The following is a 16549-nucleotide window of genomic DNA, read 5'->3' on the forward strand; positions in this document are numbered from 1 at the left end:
GATGTTTTTTATTTTTTTATTTATATTAAAGATATGATTTTAATTAAGAAACATTATTTTATTATTTATACATTTTTATTTAAATTGACTTGCATTTTTATCGATAAATCACGAAATATAAGATGAAATATTTCCATCTCTTTTTCTTAACTATTATCATATTAGAATATTTTAATTAATATAAGTTTTATATATATCTTTAGAAAAATACAAAAACTATTGATGTAATTAATAATTTATTTTATAATATTATAATAATAAATATGTAATAAAATTATAAATTAGATATTTAGTGCAATCGTAAAGAATTATCAAAATTAAATGTAAATGTAATATTAATAGCATTAATATTGATTTTGAAATAAAATAAATAAAAAAAACAAATTTTTGTTTGAAATATTTAAAAACATAATTTCATTTTTATATTTTATGATATTTTTGATAGAGATGATTATAAAATGATTATAAAATCGACTGATATTCTTAATATTATATGGAAAAAGACATAGAATAAATCCATTACATCAAATTGATGATATGTATATTGTAAACTATACAAATTTTCTAGAAAAAAGTACTTCAAAATATGTTAGAAAATGAAATACGTTTATAATAGATACTCTAAAGATATTGCGAAAAATAGGAAAAATTACAACAATAAATTAACAATTTAAAATCTCTATCAATTAATAATCTGTTTAAAATTTCGATATGTAAACTTAATAAAAAATATTTAGGTATATTTAAAGTTAGCAAATCAGTAGAATATTCTTTCAATATTATGAATTGATTGATAACAAAATATATAAAACAAATATATTTTTTATTTTATACAGAATATATAGAATATTATTATTAGAATATATTATTATATATAGAATAATACGAAAATGATTAAATATGATTATTAGAATCATATTTAAATTAAAAAGTCATTATTTATAAAAAAAATAGAATCTTATAAATTACGTATACATAACTAAATATAATATCATATATGATATAAAACTTTATAAATTTTGTTCTATTGGAAAAAAAATTCAAATATTTCTTAATAATTAATTGTACAAAATTTCATGCAAGAAATTTATCACTTAAAATAGTAATAATAACAAGATTGTTTTATTTTTTTCTTTCTTTTTTTTAAAAACCCTCAGTATGCATATCAATTTGATTTTTTGTTTTTATATATAGATAGTGAATTAAATATTATTTAAGTTAATGTAATAAAATATCCATATTCAGTTTTACTTATAATTTTATGCTGTACGAAGTAGTCATAGTGATGGGAATCGGGAAGCTCGATTGAAAAGAGGGGATAGCCAGCGCATCTGAAACATGATCACCAGGCGTCGCTTCGAGCGTACCCGTCGCCATCGAAGTTATAAAACCGATCAAAGCCGTACGGAGTTTCCAGGAGGGTGGTCGCGTTACGCTCAGAACTTTCTTAAACAGACGGAATCCTTTTGACTAATATATATATATGATTCGGTTCGCGCAACGGCGAAAGTAGAAAAAAAATGACGGAACTTCGTGTGATTTGACAGTGAAGAAACATTTAATGGGAAAAGTGCCTCGGTATCCTGTGGTTAGTATTCGGGAATTCTAAGTATCGCTACAACACCCTGTAGCTCTTTGGTTAATCGCGTCATTTTTCGATGCATCAGGATTCGATTAATACATGATTCTTCGATAAGGTAGCTTATTTTGATAGATTACATATATTGAGTATATTCAGTCATGAAAATAGAAAAAAACAAAGTTTATGAAAAGTTATAAAATATTAATCATCAAATATAATGTGTAGTTTTATAGAAAATAAGAAACTAAGGCCGGCATAGTCAATATATGTGTATACAGTGACTCGGACAATAGCCCGAAGCAGAAATTCTGCTTTAGAGAAATATGGTGGATTCGTTTGATATCGATCACACATTATGATTTGTAAAATCAATCCATAAATTTCAATTTTCAAATTTATATATTTTCAGGAATGATTTTGTCTTCATTTTCATATATTTTCCATCAGTTTTGTTTTGTTCTGTTTATATAATGGATAATCGGACATTAGTAATAGTCATTTTCGAAGTAATAACGAATTTATTTTTTTTTTAGTTTCTTTTACAAATATCAAATTTTATACATTATTGTATATAATGTGAATTTTTTCTAGATTTATGATGAAAACTAGCGGATTTTGATTTTGAATTCATAGAATTTCTTCTTATTTAACACAAACAAAGATATAAAAGAAAAATAAGAACATTTCTTTCAAATTTTGCAATCATATTTTTATCATCACGTTCGTTATAGATTTTTATTTCAATACACAATGCTATTATGCTTTTGAATAAACTTTTCTATAAGTTTCACTCGTATGAAATACGAAATATCTCTTATTTGAATATTTGGGAATCAAAACGATCATCCCGCGCGATACTGCTTTTATCGCGGTGGTTCGCATACTTGAGAGGCGCGCAGTGCTCAAACGGGCACGGCCGAATCGATTTTCCCTGGTTCCACTACTGACGATAGAGCTACATGTATGATTACTCGAGTTCCTCACAGCTATCGAAAACTATTTTGCCCAGTTTCTTCTAATGAACGGTAGTATTTTCTATAATCTGTCCGCTGTGAGTGGATTGAATCTGTAACAAAAGTTTTACGCTGTTTAACCGTTAGTTCGGTAACGTCAGTGGAAACCGGCCTATATGAGATTGGCTAAAATTAAACTGTAGTGAAAACGAGCTCAATTCGTGATGCAGTTAAAATGTGGATAGAAACATTTATTTCCAATGACAATACAGTTTTGATTATTTTAATTTTCGAGAAATACCCGTTGCATTGATTGATTAGTTCTTGATCGGCATATCTTGTGAAGTCTGCCTCCTAACGTGCTTGAACTGGCTAGTCATATACCGTTATACCACCCGTATCGCGCGGTGAGAATCCTAAAAATAGCGGCGACCAGTGAACGAAAATAATTCTACGTTTTCTAATGAATTTCGGTAGCGTGTCAGCAAAAGAAAGGGAACTCTTGTACATGACATGTTAATCGAGTTAAATTGCAATCAATCATTTCTTTAATTATTCGGAATACGTTTCTATAATATTTATAACCTGTGATTTAAACTCTGCGAAGCAATTCATTCTTTGCTTTGTGTTACAGCCTTTACTCGAACATAGATACCTTTTCCTATCGTTTTCGAAGTAGTTTCCAATAGGATCGATATTTCATAGATAGATGTGATAGTATAGCTAGTAAAGCTGACGAAACGAAAGAAATAGGAGCAATAAGATCCGAAAGAATTAACCAATCGGCTCGGCGATCCGTAGATTGACCTGTTTCTTCTGATCGACGATTCGCCGTCTCGTTTGAACAGATATCCGGATTTTGGCCAGCGGACCGACATTGGTAATCAGTGAACGGAAGGAAAGCTCGAGGCGTGGAACGCGAAAGGGTGAGATAGGGGTGAACTGGTGGAGGGTGAGGCTGAAGTGATGACGGGCGAGGAAGGAAAGTGCGGGGGTGGAACTGGCACTGGTGGGGATGCCGGTGTTGGAAACACGAACCTTACCGATAATGTGAACAATATTAATGCCAACGTACATGCGAATCTTAACGCCAACATTAATGTCAGCCAACAGAATGGAGGACCGGAAAAAGCGCCTGTCGTCGGCGGTACCAATGTGGAAACGTTACCTCGCACTGGTAAACAGGTAAGAGAATTATATCTCTTTTAATTTTTAAAACTATCGTCATCGTCATCATGACACAATTTTTCAAGCAAATATTTTATTATAATTTTATTATTAATTTTAAATCATATGCGAGTATTATATATATGTCTTGGTTTTCTGTAATTTTTTTCCATAATTCAATACGGGTTCAGATTACGAAACGTTTATTATATTTAAGAGAGTAAGTATCTTCCTTTTAGTTGATCTAGACCGACAGAGAAAGATTAGGAAACATAGGAAGTTTTGATGAAATGCCGTAATTTAATATTCATGAAAGAAAGATGACACTAGAAGCTGTATATCTGGTTTTTAATATACTTGGCGATACCGTAAGAAACAGGCGATCATTAGATCTTTTCTCTTGACGTATCTAACAATTTACAATAGCAATCAATACATTTATCATAACATTTATCCATGGAATAACTACTTGTATACAGCTTTTAATTGTATTTGTTCATTCTTACGTAACAATTTGATACGATTGATTTGAACTGATTTTATAATTTATTCATAATCTTCATTTTAATAAGAATAGCACAACTATTCAATTTGCTTGGTATTAAATACACTCGATAAAATTCTATTCAGATCGATCAGAGGATATTTGTTTAAATTTAAATTAATCCAATCTCAGAGATGTTATAACATTCTTTGTTATACTATTTTAGGATTCTTATAAAGAATTCTTGATAATTAATTAAAATATAAAATATACCTAATAATATTCCTTGCTCTCGTAGCACATTTAATAAATTCGCTTTATTAAAACGTACGATTCCTTATTTTATTCGGAAATAGTAATTTAAAAAAAAAATGGTTTTAAAAAAAAAAATAAAATATTAGTTTAATGTTAATTTTACACGATAAATTTCAAGAATTTATATTAAATTCTTTTTTTTTTCGAATAAAAAAATTTTCCAATCATTATTCAATTATTATAATTGATACTCATCGTTAGACTCGTCAAAAATGACTCGGAATATTTGTACGCCTATTTACAGTAAATTGTAATTATGCATATGAGAGAAAAGCAAACAAGAATAATAACCTTGAATATGAAGAAGTCATGATTTTATTTAATCACAACATAAATTGCGAAAATAATGCGAAGAACATAGTAAATATACATGGAAGTTACAAGACTATCTACATAATGAGTTTTTCAACTTATTACATTTACTTTGCATTAACGTATTAGGTTTGATGACTGATTGTTCCAGCTCAAAGGTCATGGTTAATGTAGATTGTAGATCGTGAAAATTGTAAATAGAGAATATAAGTTGTGCGTAGAGGATTTTGCGAGTCCAAAAACACGTATTGTACGATACACGACGAGAACTCGTTTCTATTTATAATCTATTCAACTCCAAAATTAATTGACATTTGAGATTAAAACGAGTTTGTTCGTTTTAAAACTGTCCATTTCTGGACGATCAAGCAAATGTTTTTACTTAAAATTACGATACGCGTGAAAACTTTAATGCAATACAAACGCAATACAAAGAATATATTTATTGGCACTGCCTGTAGGTAGTATCGTGTACACAGAAGTGTAAAAAAACCATCTTTGTGATTTTCTTATTTCTTTAACATGAGTTATATTTTTCGTACGGTTTTCTGAATGAATCAAATGGTATTTCCAGAAAAAGTAGCGTGTTGTAAATACGTGAAGAAATGTGTATGGACACGAGCCAAGCTCTTTTACATATCCTTTCCTCGAACGCATTTTATATTCTCCTCGAATATTAAATTAGTCATGTAAAACAAAGAAATTTTCAAATTCTCAAAAAAAAAAAAAAAAAAAAAAAAAATTTTTAAAATTTCAAAAAAAAAAAAAAATTTTTAAAATTTCAAAAAAAAAAAAAAATTTTTAAAATTTCAAAAAAAAAAAAAAATTTTTAAAATTTCAAAAAAAAAAAAAAATTTTTAAAATTTCAAAAAAAAAAAAAAATTTTTAAAATTTCAAAAAAAAAAAAAAATTTTTAAAATTTCAAAAAAAAAAAAAAATTTTTAAAATTTCAAAAAAAAAAAAAAATTTTTAAAATTTCAAAAAAAAAAAAAAATTTTTAAAATTTCAAAAAAAAAAAAAAATTTTTAAAATTTCAAAAAAAAAAAAAAATTTTTAAAATTTCAAAAAAAAAAAAAAATTTTTAAAATTTCAAAAAAAAAAAAAAATTTTCAAATTCTCAAAAAAAAAAAAAAAAAAAAAAATAAATAAATAAATAATCTTTTACTTCTTTGTCCTTAAGAATGAATTTCAATATTTACAACATTCCATATATTTTTGATGACTCGTCAAAACTAAAGTTGTTTTATCACAATTCTCCTCCATTGCTCATGGAGTTCTCTGATAAAGATTGTATAAACTCACTTACCAGACGGTTACCATATTGGCGATCATTTATGATTTGTACGTGACTCCGTTTATCTACTCGTACAGTTTAGACTCACGTAAAATTACGTCATAATCTCATCAGTACGGACCCTGTAAACGGATCTTCATAAATGGACCTTCATTCATGCTACGAGGCCATGGTTACTATCTCTAATCATTTCAAGCGTAACTCTTCATATAGCAAAAATACTTTTGTATTCTTATTGCGATAAAACAAACTTTGTTTTCGTTCGGATCGATCAAAAGCATCGAACGATGTCGCTCGTTAAAATACAATATTTATCTATCTCAAGATCTATAATTTTTTTTTTTTTTTGTTTGTTTACGTTCGAGGAACTTGGATTAAACATTTCGATAATAGTACGTACCCAGAATGCGAGAAGATTGCTAAACTTATTAGTCAGATGGTAAATACTTGAACAAATGTGTTCAGCCAGAGAACGTTATTCTCCGGTGTAATAACGAGCGGAAGTTCAGTTGCTATTTACCTTGACTTATGCAAATTGAATAATTAATGTTTAAAAAAAAAAAGAACGAAAAAAACGAAAGACTGAAATGTGCTGCAAACGTCAAGTTTTTTTTTTTTCTTTTTTTTTATATCGAACATAAAAAATGTGTAAATTTGTTGAGATTTGCTCACTTTAATTCACTTTAAATACGAAATTTCATAAAGACCCCGATGCTCGATTTTACATCGCGAACGATAAAGGGCGTAATGGCGATGACGAATGTAGGTCATTCGTGTACTTTATCCAAGATGTATTGTACCTCGTTACTTCGTGACATTCACCGATACGACCGCTATAATTTCATGGTCTTCGTGCAGGGAAGCGAAGTACAAGTATTGTTCGCTACATCACACATCGCTGTGCGTAAATGCGTTTATGAAAGTAAGCGTGTAAAGACATGTGTGACGAGTCTGGGTTACATCTGATTGCTTACAATGCGACGCTGTGTAACGTACACCCACACTTGTTAGGAATACGTGCGTTTTTTTCTTTTTTTTTTTTCATTGTCCCCTTCATCCGGTTGCAGAATCTGTTTAGGAAACAAATCGTCGCAATTTCTATGGTGATTAGAAAGAAAATTTAGAATATCAATTCGATGGAAATTTTTGCAATTATATCACACTGTTACAAATGTGGAATACGTAATCGTAGCTTTAAACTAATTTTTTATTAAATTTCATTATCCATGAAATTATTCGATTTCCACGAGAGAAGAATGCCCGCTATTTTAAACAGGCAACAGACTTTTTCCTCTTGCATCGCACAAAATTAAACATCCATAGCGATCTACGATCTTTAGAGAAATACGCGATAGCCATTAATATCAATTTCCTGTACGTGTAATTGTTATTTTTGCGCCGTGAATTAATGACGCATGACGATCGTTAAGTTCAGATGTAAAAGCAAACGTAGCCACAACTAATATACATACAGGTTCCGTACATGTCTCCGTAATCTTGACATACATACCTATTACCGACGTTTCGTTTCAATTCTTTTTTTTTTTTTTTTTTTTCCTATCGCGTTTTTTGCGACACTCGCGACGGCGCATATGTTTCACCGTCTTTTCCGGAGCGACAATTAATCCGCTTCGTAAAACGCATAGTTATTAAAATGTCGTAATAGCAACTATCGTGAGGAAGGGGGGAAAAAGCTTTGAAGTAGGAAGAAGAAAGGAGTCCCTTTGCTTAAAGGGACCGGACCAATTAAAAAAACGGTCTCTCTGTAGTACAATAGTAGCCGTTGCTCGAAAAGGAAAGGAGCACGGCACGTGGCTTCCTTTGCAAATTTCGTACGTTCGTTAATTTAATCAGCGTTGATCCGGTTGGTCAGCTATGCCTGTGATAATGCATGCGTTCACGCGGGTACGCGTAATTTTACAGTTTTCTACTCGTCGATTTCTCAACCGTGTATGGAACTGGGTTGCGAAACCGCATAAAGAGACACGCGAACGCAAGCGCATACGCGATCCAGGCTCATCTACGTGTAAAGTTCCTTCCTGGGGTGTAAAGGTGGAGACTGAAAATAAACGTTTTTGCCTCGATATGTTGCCTCGCGTATACCGACATATCGCCAATGCTCGGAGCAGAGAACTTAAAGCTCCGTTTCCACCGCTTGAACTTGTTCGAGTCACGTATATAGTTGGAAGGAGAAAAAAGTCGTATTCTTACCGCGTTACGGTGTTCAATTTATGCATTTTTATTACGATGTATCTTTATTATCGTGATATTATATCGGGTGTTAAAAAAATGAAGGTGTAATAAAAATTCTGACCAATAAAAAAAAAGACCCGACTTTCTTTGAGATTAATATAATACTTGTGCATCGTACGGAGAAGCGTATACTTTCTCGATAGCTTTAAAGAAGAGATTTCTCAAAAGAAATTTGGCACCGTGCCTCGGATGCGTACTTATGGATAGACACGTAATATATCGGAGACGACGCCAGTGATTGACCCAGTTTAATAAAGTCTCATAAAACGCTATCGTCATTAAAAGGCTTTATAAGTAGTTTGAGTTATTCATCAGGCCCAACAATCGACCACGATGTGTCATCAGCATAAATCTAATTAAATTATTAAATCGTGACGGCCTCGACGAGATGTCAGCCACTTTCTTTCTAGTTGTTTTAATAGATGTTGCTCCAATCAAATTTGACACTTGTGCGACCCTTTCTATTTCTCATTTTATACATACGATTCGATATCATTGCGATAATTCTTGCTTACGTTATATACCTTCCATTACATTCTTCATAATTTAATTGTACAATGGCTCTCGTATCTTCAGGGATCATAATTTATCACGTTACCCTTATACGGAATGATCAAAAAGGGTGGATGAAGGGCTCTGGCCTTTTCTTGTGCACTTAATACTTCCTCATCTGTTTTTTTTTCGCGTATGTTCGACCCGGTAACCCGACTGTCACCCTTTTCCCGATCCTCTCACCGCTAAACTGGGGTTCGTGGCACCCCAACGTCGTTTAATTTAGTCTCGAGAAGTTAAGAGAAGCGAACCCTCTCGTACAAGTGAGCGTTTTCAAACGATTTTCGAAGCCTTCGTCGTTTTGCTTCTAATTAAGAAACCCGAAATTTATTTCCCTCCCGACAAAATATCTTCGAAAAAATATTCCCCATTCGCTCGACTCGACCTCGTCGAGAATGAAAGAGATATCACGGTGAGATGAAACGGAATTTGTTTTAGCAAAAGTCGATCGATCGATCGAGATTTGTTAACCGAGAAATACGATATTCAATCGCATATATATAATACACTCTTTCGTGTCGATTAAAATTACAGTGTACCGCAATATAGACGCCCACGATTTAACCGTTTATGCGACGTTTATGCAAAACGGTTAATTCGTAAAATATTTTTATATAAAATATGCATCGAATGCATTGGATAATGCTTCATTTACATAAACGAACACGTTTCACGTAGTTAATGACATGGAAATATGTGCATTTCGTTCCATATATATATATATATGTGTATGTGTAGTAAAATCGATCGCAATGACGTCGTTTTCAATGTGTCTATTAAATGTGTTTGTCGCCAATTTGTCAGTGACAACCAGGTTGAATACTAGTTAGATAAACGAAGAAAAAAAGGAATAGAAAAATAGAAAAATTATTGGACGGAGTTTATCGTGGATGCTCCAATTCCTTCTCGAGCAGAATCGCGATATAGGAAATTAGATTTTAACGGGCGTGTATCGTCAATATATTCGTTATATTTTTTCATGAATGAATTAACAAAACGGTGGTGTTCCATAAAAGTTATAAATTATAATATTGAACGAGTGATTATTTATAATCGTTTATTTTCTAGTTACCCATTAATCGGTGCAACAACCTATATTGATTGGTATTAGGTAAGGTTAGGCACTTGGAGCAACAACCTGCATCGATTATCGTGCGTTGGCTATTTTTTTCTTCACACGCGGCGATTTAATCAAATAATATCGAATTTTGTTCCTGACAATAGAGAAGATTAATAAAATCGATACCGACCGAGAGAAGATAGAATTTTAAAGTTTCTTTTATTTCTTAAATTTCTTACATGCACCTTTATTTTATCCGTGGATGTAATATCAAGTGTATATTTACGTAAACGAGTGATTCGATGCATCTGAAGCCCCGAGTGTCTTTATCATGTTAGACAATTTGATTAAAGAATCCGATTGCAGAAAATTTCAGATATCCCGTGTCATTTCTATCTAGTATTTATATACATGTGCATAGACAATTGGATTTTTAATATATATATATATATAAAATATTATAATATCGTCGAGCATAAATAGGATGGAATTTGATTAAAAATTTATGAAATACCGTTATGAATTTTTACTATCTACAAGATATGAATTTCATCATCATTCTTTTGGCATTTCATAACGCGTCATTTTGTTTAAAAGCGTAAGGAAAGTTCATTAAAATAAGATATGAAAATTAAAATTTTCTTTACTATTCAGTTATGCTATCCGTTCAATTTTAATCCCCTTAATAAATTCAACAAAATTTTTTTTGAATAATTCGATCGATGATCCAAAGATTAAAATAACGTTCGTATTCAACTGTTACTCGAAAACAAACGAAGAAAAACGCGTTGTTCTGTGCACAAGGAGACAAAGGCGACAGAGAAATTGTGCCAGTAGGCGAAAAAGAACTCGCTTATCGGACAAGTAACAGATTCAATTTTCGCACGAATCCCTTCATTGTTCCCCGAACACGAGTGATCAGCATATTTGAGCTCTATCTCCGCCACGGCATACGAGATGTTAATTAAGTAACGGTGTCGATAGCAATTGAGCGATAGGCGTAGAGAGCGAGGTGATAAGAGGGTTCGTGGACGTGGAAGGACGCGAAGAAAGAGGTAAGCGGAACGACAGGAATAGGGGGCGGTTTGCTGCAATAGCGCTGCCGCGTTCATATCGACCCGAACCTCCAGACTCCATCTTGCTTGTCCCACATATACCGATGTATACATACACACGTACTTTACCTATTATTCGCCTCGCGAATATACGAATTTATCTCTCGTTCTCTCCTCTTTCTCTCTCTTTCTCTCTTTTCCTTCCTTTCATCAATTCCTCGCGTGACTTCTTATTTAATTTAACGATAACGTCATTCGATTTTTTTTCTTTTCCAAAGCTTTGATATTAAAAAGATCAGGTTAAATATTATTAAGTAAAAATTAAGCAGCGGTTCTTTTCTTGATTGCGCTCTTTCTTCTCCGTGCTCTTTTCCTTTTTCTTCTTTCGCTTTTGGTCTACCGGTATAGCGCACTGTAGTGTCTCGTTGCAGTCGTCTGGAATCGACATACAATACACCGATTTCTACGCCGGTTGATAGCTACACTACAGGGCTGTGGAATACATTACACTTCCGACTTTCTAAGTATATCTTGTGGTACACCGAGAAACCTTAGAATCGGGCACTGTTAAATGATTTTTACTCCATGTTCGTATTCAAGAGGATAGGGGATCAACACCGGTGTAACCATTGCGTGTTAACACGACTTGGACATGACTTTTTCGGTTTTATGCGTGTTAAAGATAGCGTGGAGAGAAAGTGAAGGGACTTATCGAAGCGAAATGCTATTTGTATTATTATATTATACGTTTAACCTTTTGAAGTGACGCGATAATGTTACGCAATAGGGACGACAACCTTCTGTCTGATCGATAGTCTATCGGTACCCTTTCAGCAAAATTCGATAGAGCCGCTTTCAAAAGAGTATGAATCTGAAAGGTTACGCGGGATCTTTAAAAGCGTGAATGAACGTTGGTTGCATCGTTGTTTTTTTATATTATTAATATTATCCTTCGTGTAATACGAATAATAAAATAGTGAAATACAATGTTACGATGTTTCGATCGAGGAAATATAATCGTACTCGTTGTTTCTCGGAGACAATCGTCAACGAGTTTGCGACGAATCTCAAATCGATCTTAAATTACATTAAACGAATATATACAGCGCCAAAATGATTGCAACAGAATGGTATAGTAACGGCAATAGCACGCTCGGTGATCCACTTTGTGGTTGAAATCACGTCTGACCCCAAAATTGGATGTCTCGACATAAATGTTGCACAAATTATGAGTGAAATATTATACTTTGGATATTATCGATCATTGACCTAGATATTTCGTAATTCGTTCTGACATAATGTACCGGTAATAGAAGAAGAATTTAAAAAGATAAACGACAGTGGTATAATCGTGAATTATGCATCCGCATTATCTAATTTCTTCGACTCTTAGAAATAATTTATTGAGATTAAAATTCTTCGAGTGATCATATTATATTTTTTTATTTGATCGTTAACAAGTTGATAAATGCTTTGATAAAATGATTTTCGATTATCTTATTAAGAAAAGATCATCTTTTTTCAAATTATAACTCGAATCTTTATAAAAGCATCGAAGTTTTAAATCGTTTCTCTGCTCACCAATTTTATACGCCGTTATTTACTTACCCTACTTTTGAAAGAAAAAATGGGAACGATGAAAATAAAACGGTATTCACTTATTCATACGCTTCTTTAGATTGAACGAAATCATATGTTTACTTTCTTTATTCGGATATTTCAACATTCTTATTATCGAAATTATTTTATCATCTCAACACGGAAACGATCGAAATTCTTCTTACCGGATTTATTCAACTTTACGAATAAATACCAGGATCGAAACGAAGGCGACACACGAGTATTTTATCATTTGGAACGTTCAACAAAGTATTTAGCTCGTTGTGCAAGACGAGACACGATCAAAATTGTAACGTATTACGAGGCAAGCGAGAAAGATCTTAATTATGCGTGTCAATTTAAGGTGAGATTAATGTGTCACGCTCTAATGGAAAAATTGTTCCGCCGATGCAACGTTACACGTTACACGATACAAAGACAGTGAGAAGAAAGAGAAAGAAGAGAGAGAGAGGGAGAAGGAGGGAGGGAAAGAGAGAAATCGACGAATTCTGAAATATCTGCGTTTCGTATTGAAACGCATGCGCGACAGACACGACCTCGACCCTTTCAACCACGCTCTTCATTGGCCCCCCTCGGTCAAAGCTGGAGCTGTGCTCTCCTGTTCTCGTTTCCTCCGGCGTGTCGGCCATACATTTAATTAAGCCCCAATGAAAAGGACGCGTTGGCGGCGATGAAGAGATTACGTTACTGGCTGAAGTATAAAATATGACATATATACCAGTTTCAGGGCACAAACAGAGCATCGCGCGTGAAAAGACAGTCGCGCGTGAAAAAATTCACAACTGCGTTTTCGAGTTATAGAAACGTGACGTTTCTGAGCGCGAAGTACATTCGAGAGAGAAAATTCTCGCCAATTGATCTCAACGGTATTCGCTCACTTTTACTCTACTGAGAATATTTTTTTTTTACCGAGACATTGAGATCGCGTTGAAAGCGATTGCACGAGAGTATCCAAGCTCATTCTTAACGGCAGTGTCCGTTAAGAAAGTGAGAAAAATAAGTTTGAAGAGAAAGTGACATAAAAAAATATATTTTGATATTAATTGATTTGATATCGTAATAATAAGATGGAATCGAAAGGAATAGAATATTTTTTTTTTTTTATGATTGTTTTTATTCATCATTATTCCATTCGATATTATTATAAAAATAAACGTATTGAAGGTGAATTGCTTTTATCGTGTGATACAATTAGACTATGCCCTCCGGTTATAACGGTATAACAGGTTCAGGGTTCAATCGTTTGACTTCAGCATCTAAGCTTGTTGTTGGATCGCATAAAGCTTAAAATGGAAAACTTATATAACTTATACAATTTAACTTATACTAATTTACGTAGTTTATATGTTTTTTTTCCCTTCTGTATATTAGAACGTATCAAAAATTATTGATTTCCTTTCGCATAAAGTGTTTTTTTTTTTTTTTTTAGAAATAATAATACCGACAACATTAATAAATTCCTTGTTTCGATCGCCAAACGATTTTAAATCCGATTTTAAAACCGATTTCCGATCGTTCTTATTTTTCTAATTTCCAATAAAAAATAATAACCTTATGTAATATAATGAAGAAATTCGCAGATTTTAACGTTTTCTCACTTTTTTTCCACTCTTTACGCGGCCGTTACATGACTCACAGATTGCATTTACGACGTGACGCAGACGAGTGAAAAGAAAAAAAAAAGGAAAAAAAAGAAAATTGGGACACGCGACAAAGAGCGAACAACAATTCACGACCCAATTTTCCCCGATGTTGCCACGTATAAATCGCATTTTCGATCTACCTTCGAAAAAAGGTGCAAGCCATTTCTGAATACTATGGCTGATCGTCGAATCCTCTATCTCTGCCAGTCACAATAAACCCGAATGTTCCCGAGCAGGGACAGAGGAAACATTTAACCGATTTAACGGGAGTGCTTCCGTTCAACTGACTGTACGAGACTGACATCATACTATCATCTTGGTCGGTGATCGGTTGGACGCCCTGGAACATCATTTGAGTCACGATTCAAGAATTTGGTTAATATCTCGGTTACATACCCTCGAACAACTTTCATAATCGTGATCGCGTAATTTTTATTCATCTCAATTCGAAAGAATTTTCTCCCATATTTACATCGGTAATGACGAATTTATTCTCCTCTCTTAAAACTATCTTACAACAAGGAATGATAAGTATTAACGCAATTTCAGAAAGGTCGCGCTTAATCTCTTTCTCTTCTCAACTCGTGGAGGAAATTGGGGAATTAAAGTTCGCGACACGACTGTGTTAGAAACTTTAATGCGTTGTCTGCAGGCTTTCGTGAAAAAAAAAAGAAAAAATTGTTCCATTGTGATATAATTAATGGCTTCTCCCTTATATCCGCTAATACCTCGATGAAAGCGCTCTTTGAATGGGAGGACGTGTTTAATCGCAGAGAGATTTTGAGGAAAACGTGTTTTTCAAACGAAATTAGCTAATTGGATCTTTCTCTTGGTGTAAGGAAAATCTTACATTCGTTGGACAGCGGCCAAAAGTAAAGAGGATATAAAATTTTGGTGGATGGTCGGCGAGTCAATGGTGGCGTGGAAGCAAGTGCTTCTTGAGCAAATGTATCCGGTACTTGAACTATTATAACGGTAACGATACGATCTTGATCATCGTGCTGCTCTAGAGTTAGAAAGTACGAAGCGCATTTCACGGGTGAATAATTTATTATTATCATAGGACGAATAAGATTTTGAGAATCGCGATTGATAAATATCGATATATCTGTAATTTTGAAAAATATATCTCTCGACTCGAATAAATATTGTTCATCATTAAAATTGCTTAACTTTCGAAGATTCGTTAAAAGTTATATTATCGTAAAATATTTTATTACGTATGTATAATTAGCATATGTTTGTCAAAGACTAATTTAAATTGACCTTTAAAAATTTATTTCCTTTTAGAAATCCGTTTTTTCGCAAATTGAATAATAATATTTTTGTACACCGATGTACAAACAAACTCAACTAGCAACACAAGGTTAAAAATAGACGCTAATGGACGCGAAGCATTAAGGAAAAAATTACGTGTACATCGATAATATCGATATGTTGCAATCTTTCTCTACGTATGTATACGATTTTGTTACACGATGAACTTAATTATTTTTAATTCCAAATATCAAATTCAAAAAATAATATAATAGCGTATTTGAATATTTATATCTAACATCGTTGATTTGCCTTCAACTAGAGAAATCTAGAACTTATATAAATTTCGCTGGCTATATATAATAGAAGAATAACCACATTGTGCGCCATATAAACTAATAATCTTGCATTTCTCGAGGCTCGATTTCATTTTCTATTTATAGTGCGTTGTTAGTTCTAGTGCGTAATCGGGCTCGTACGTGGATATAAGGGAACCTGCCTTTTAAATCTCATTGAAAAGTACGAGTCGAAGATCAACTTTTTCAGTAAATCGGCCACGTACGCGCTCACACACACGTACACGGATATGCCATATCGTCGCAGCGATCGAACCAAGTCGAGGCGAAATCATTGTAAAAACCTGTAATATCGAGGCAGGCCAGCACCTGATGACCTCAACGCTTACGAGGGACGTGATGTCATTTGTCGTCTATAATGTATTGCGATTATGCAAGAGGTGCTCATGCGTGATACCACTGGAAACAGTAATAGAGGTTTTGATTCCGAAAGCGAAACTTGTTTCAATTAATTCGATATACACTTGCTTAATTAAAATCGTTTAACGCGACTTCTCGCTCGACATGGAACAAGGTTGTACCGATTCTCTTCGGTACACTATTTATTTTTATAAATAGTCGCAATTTTCTGCCTGTCATCGTTTCACGCAACAACGTCGAGGAAACTTGCTTGAATTAAAAAAAAAAAAAAAAAAAAAAAAAAAAA

General features: G+C 32.9%; 1 protein-coding gene across 13 annotated transcripts in view; it reads left to right on the forward strand.

Moving 5' to 3' along the window:
- Nucleotides 1-1380: 1380 nt before the first annotated feature.
- The window catches only part of LOC102681644 (ankyrin-3-like), an 80239-nt gene continuing 65070 nt past the window's right edge, over nt 1381-16549 (forward strand). For 12 of the 13 annotated variants that reach the window (XR_004151045.1, XR_004151046.1, XR_004151047.1 and 9 more), the window contains exons 1-2: nt 1382-1588; nt 3384-3720. Coding sequence is in view for 3 of the 13 variants with exons in the window: in XM_006619609.2 (XP_006619672.1) it covers nt 3502-3720 (219 nt within the window). In the remaining 10 variants the exon portion in view is untranslated. Of the gene's footprint in view, nt 1589-3383; nt 3721-16549 lie in introns of all 13 variants that reach the window. The other variant, XM_006619613.2, reaches the window with a different exon arrangement.

The sequence above is a fragment of the Apis dorsata genome, unplaced genomic scaffold, assembly GCF_000469605.1.
Source record: "Apis dorsata unplaced genomic scaffold, Apis dorsata 1.3 scaffold_429, whole genome shotgun sequence".
NCBI classification, from domain to species: Eukaryota; Metazoa; Arthropoda; class Insecta; order Hymenoptera; family Apidae; genus Apis; species Apis dorsata.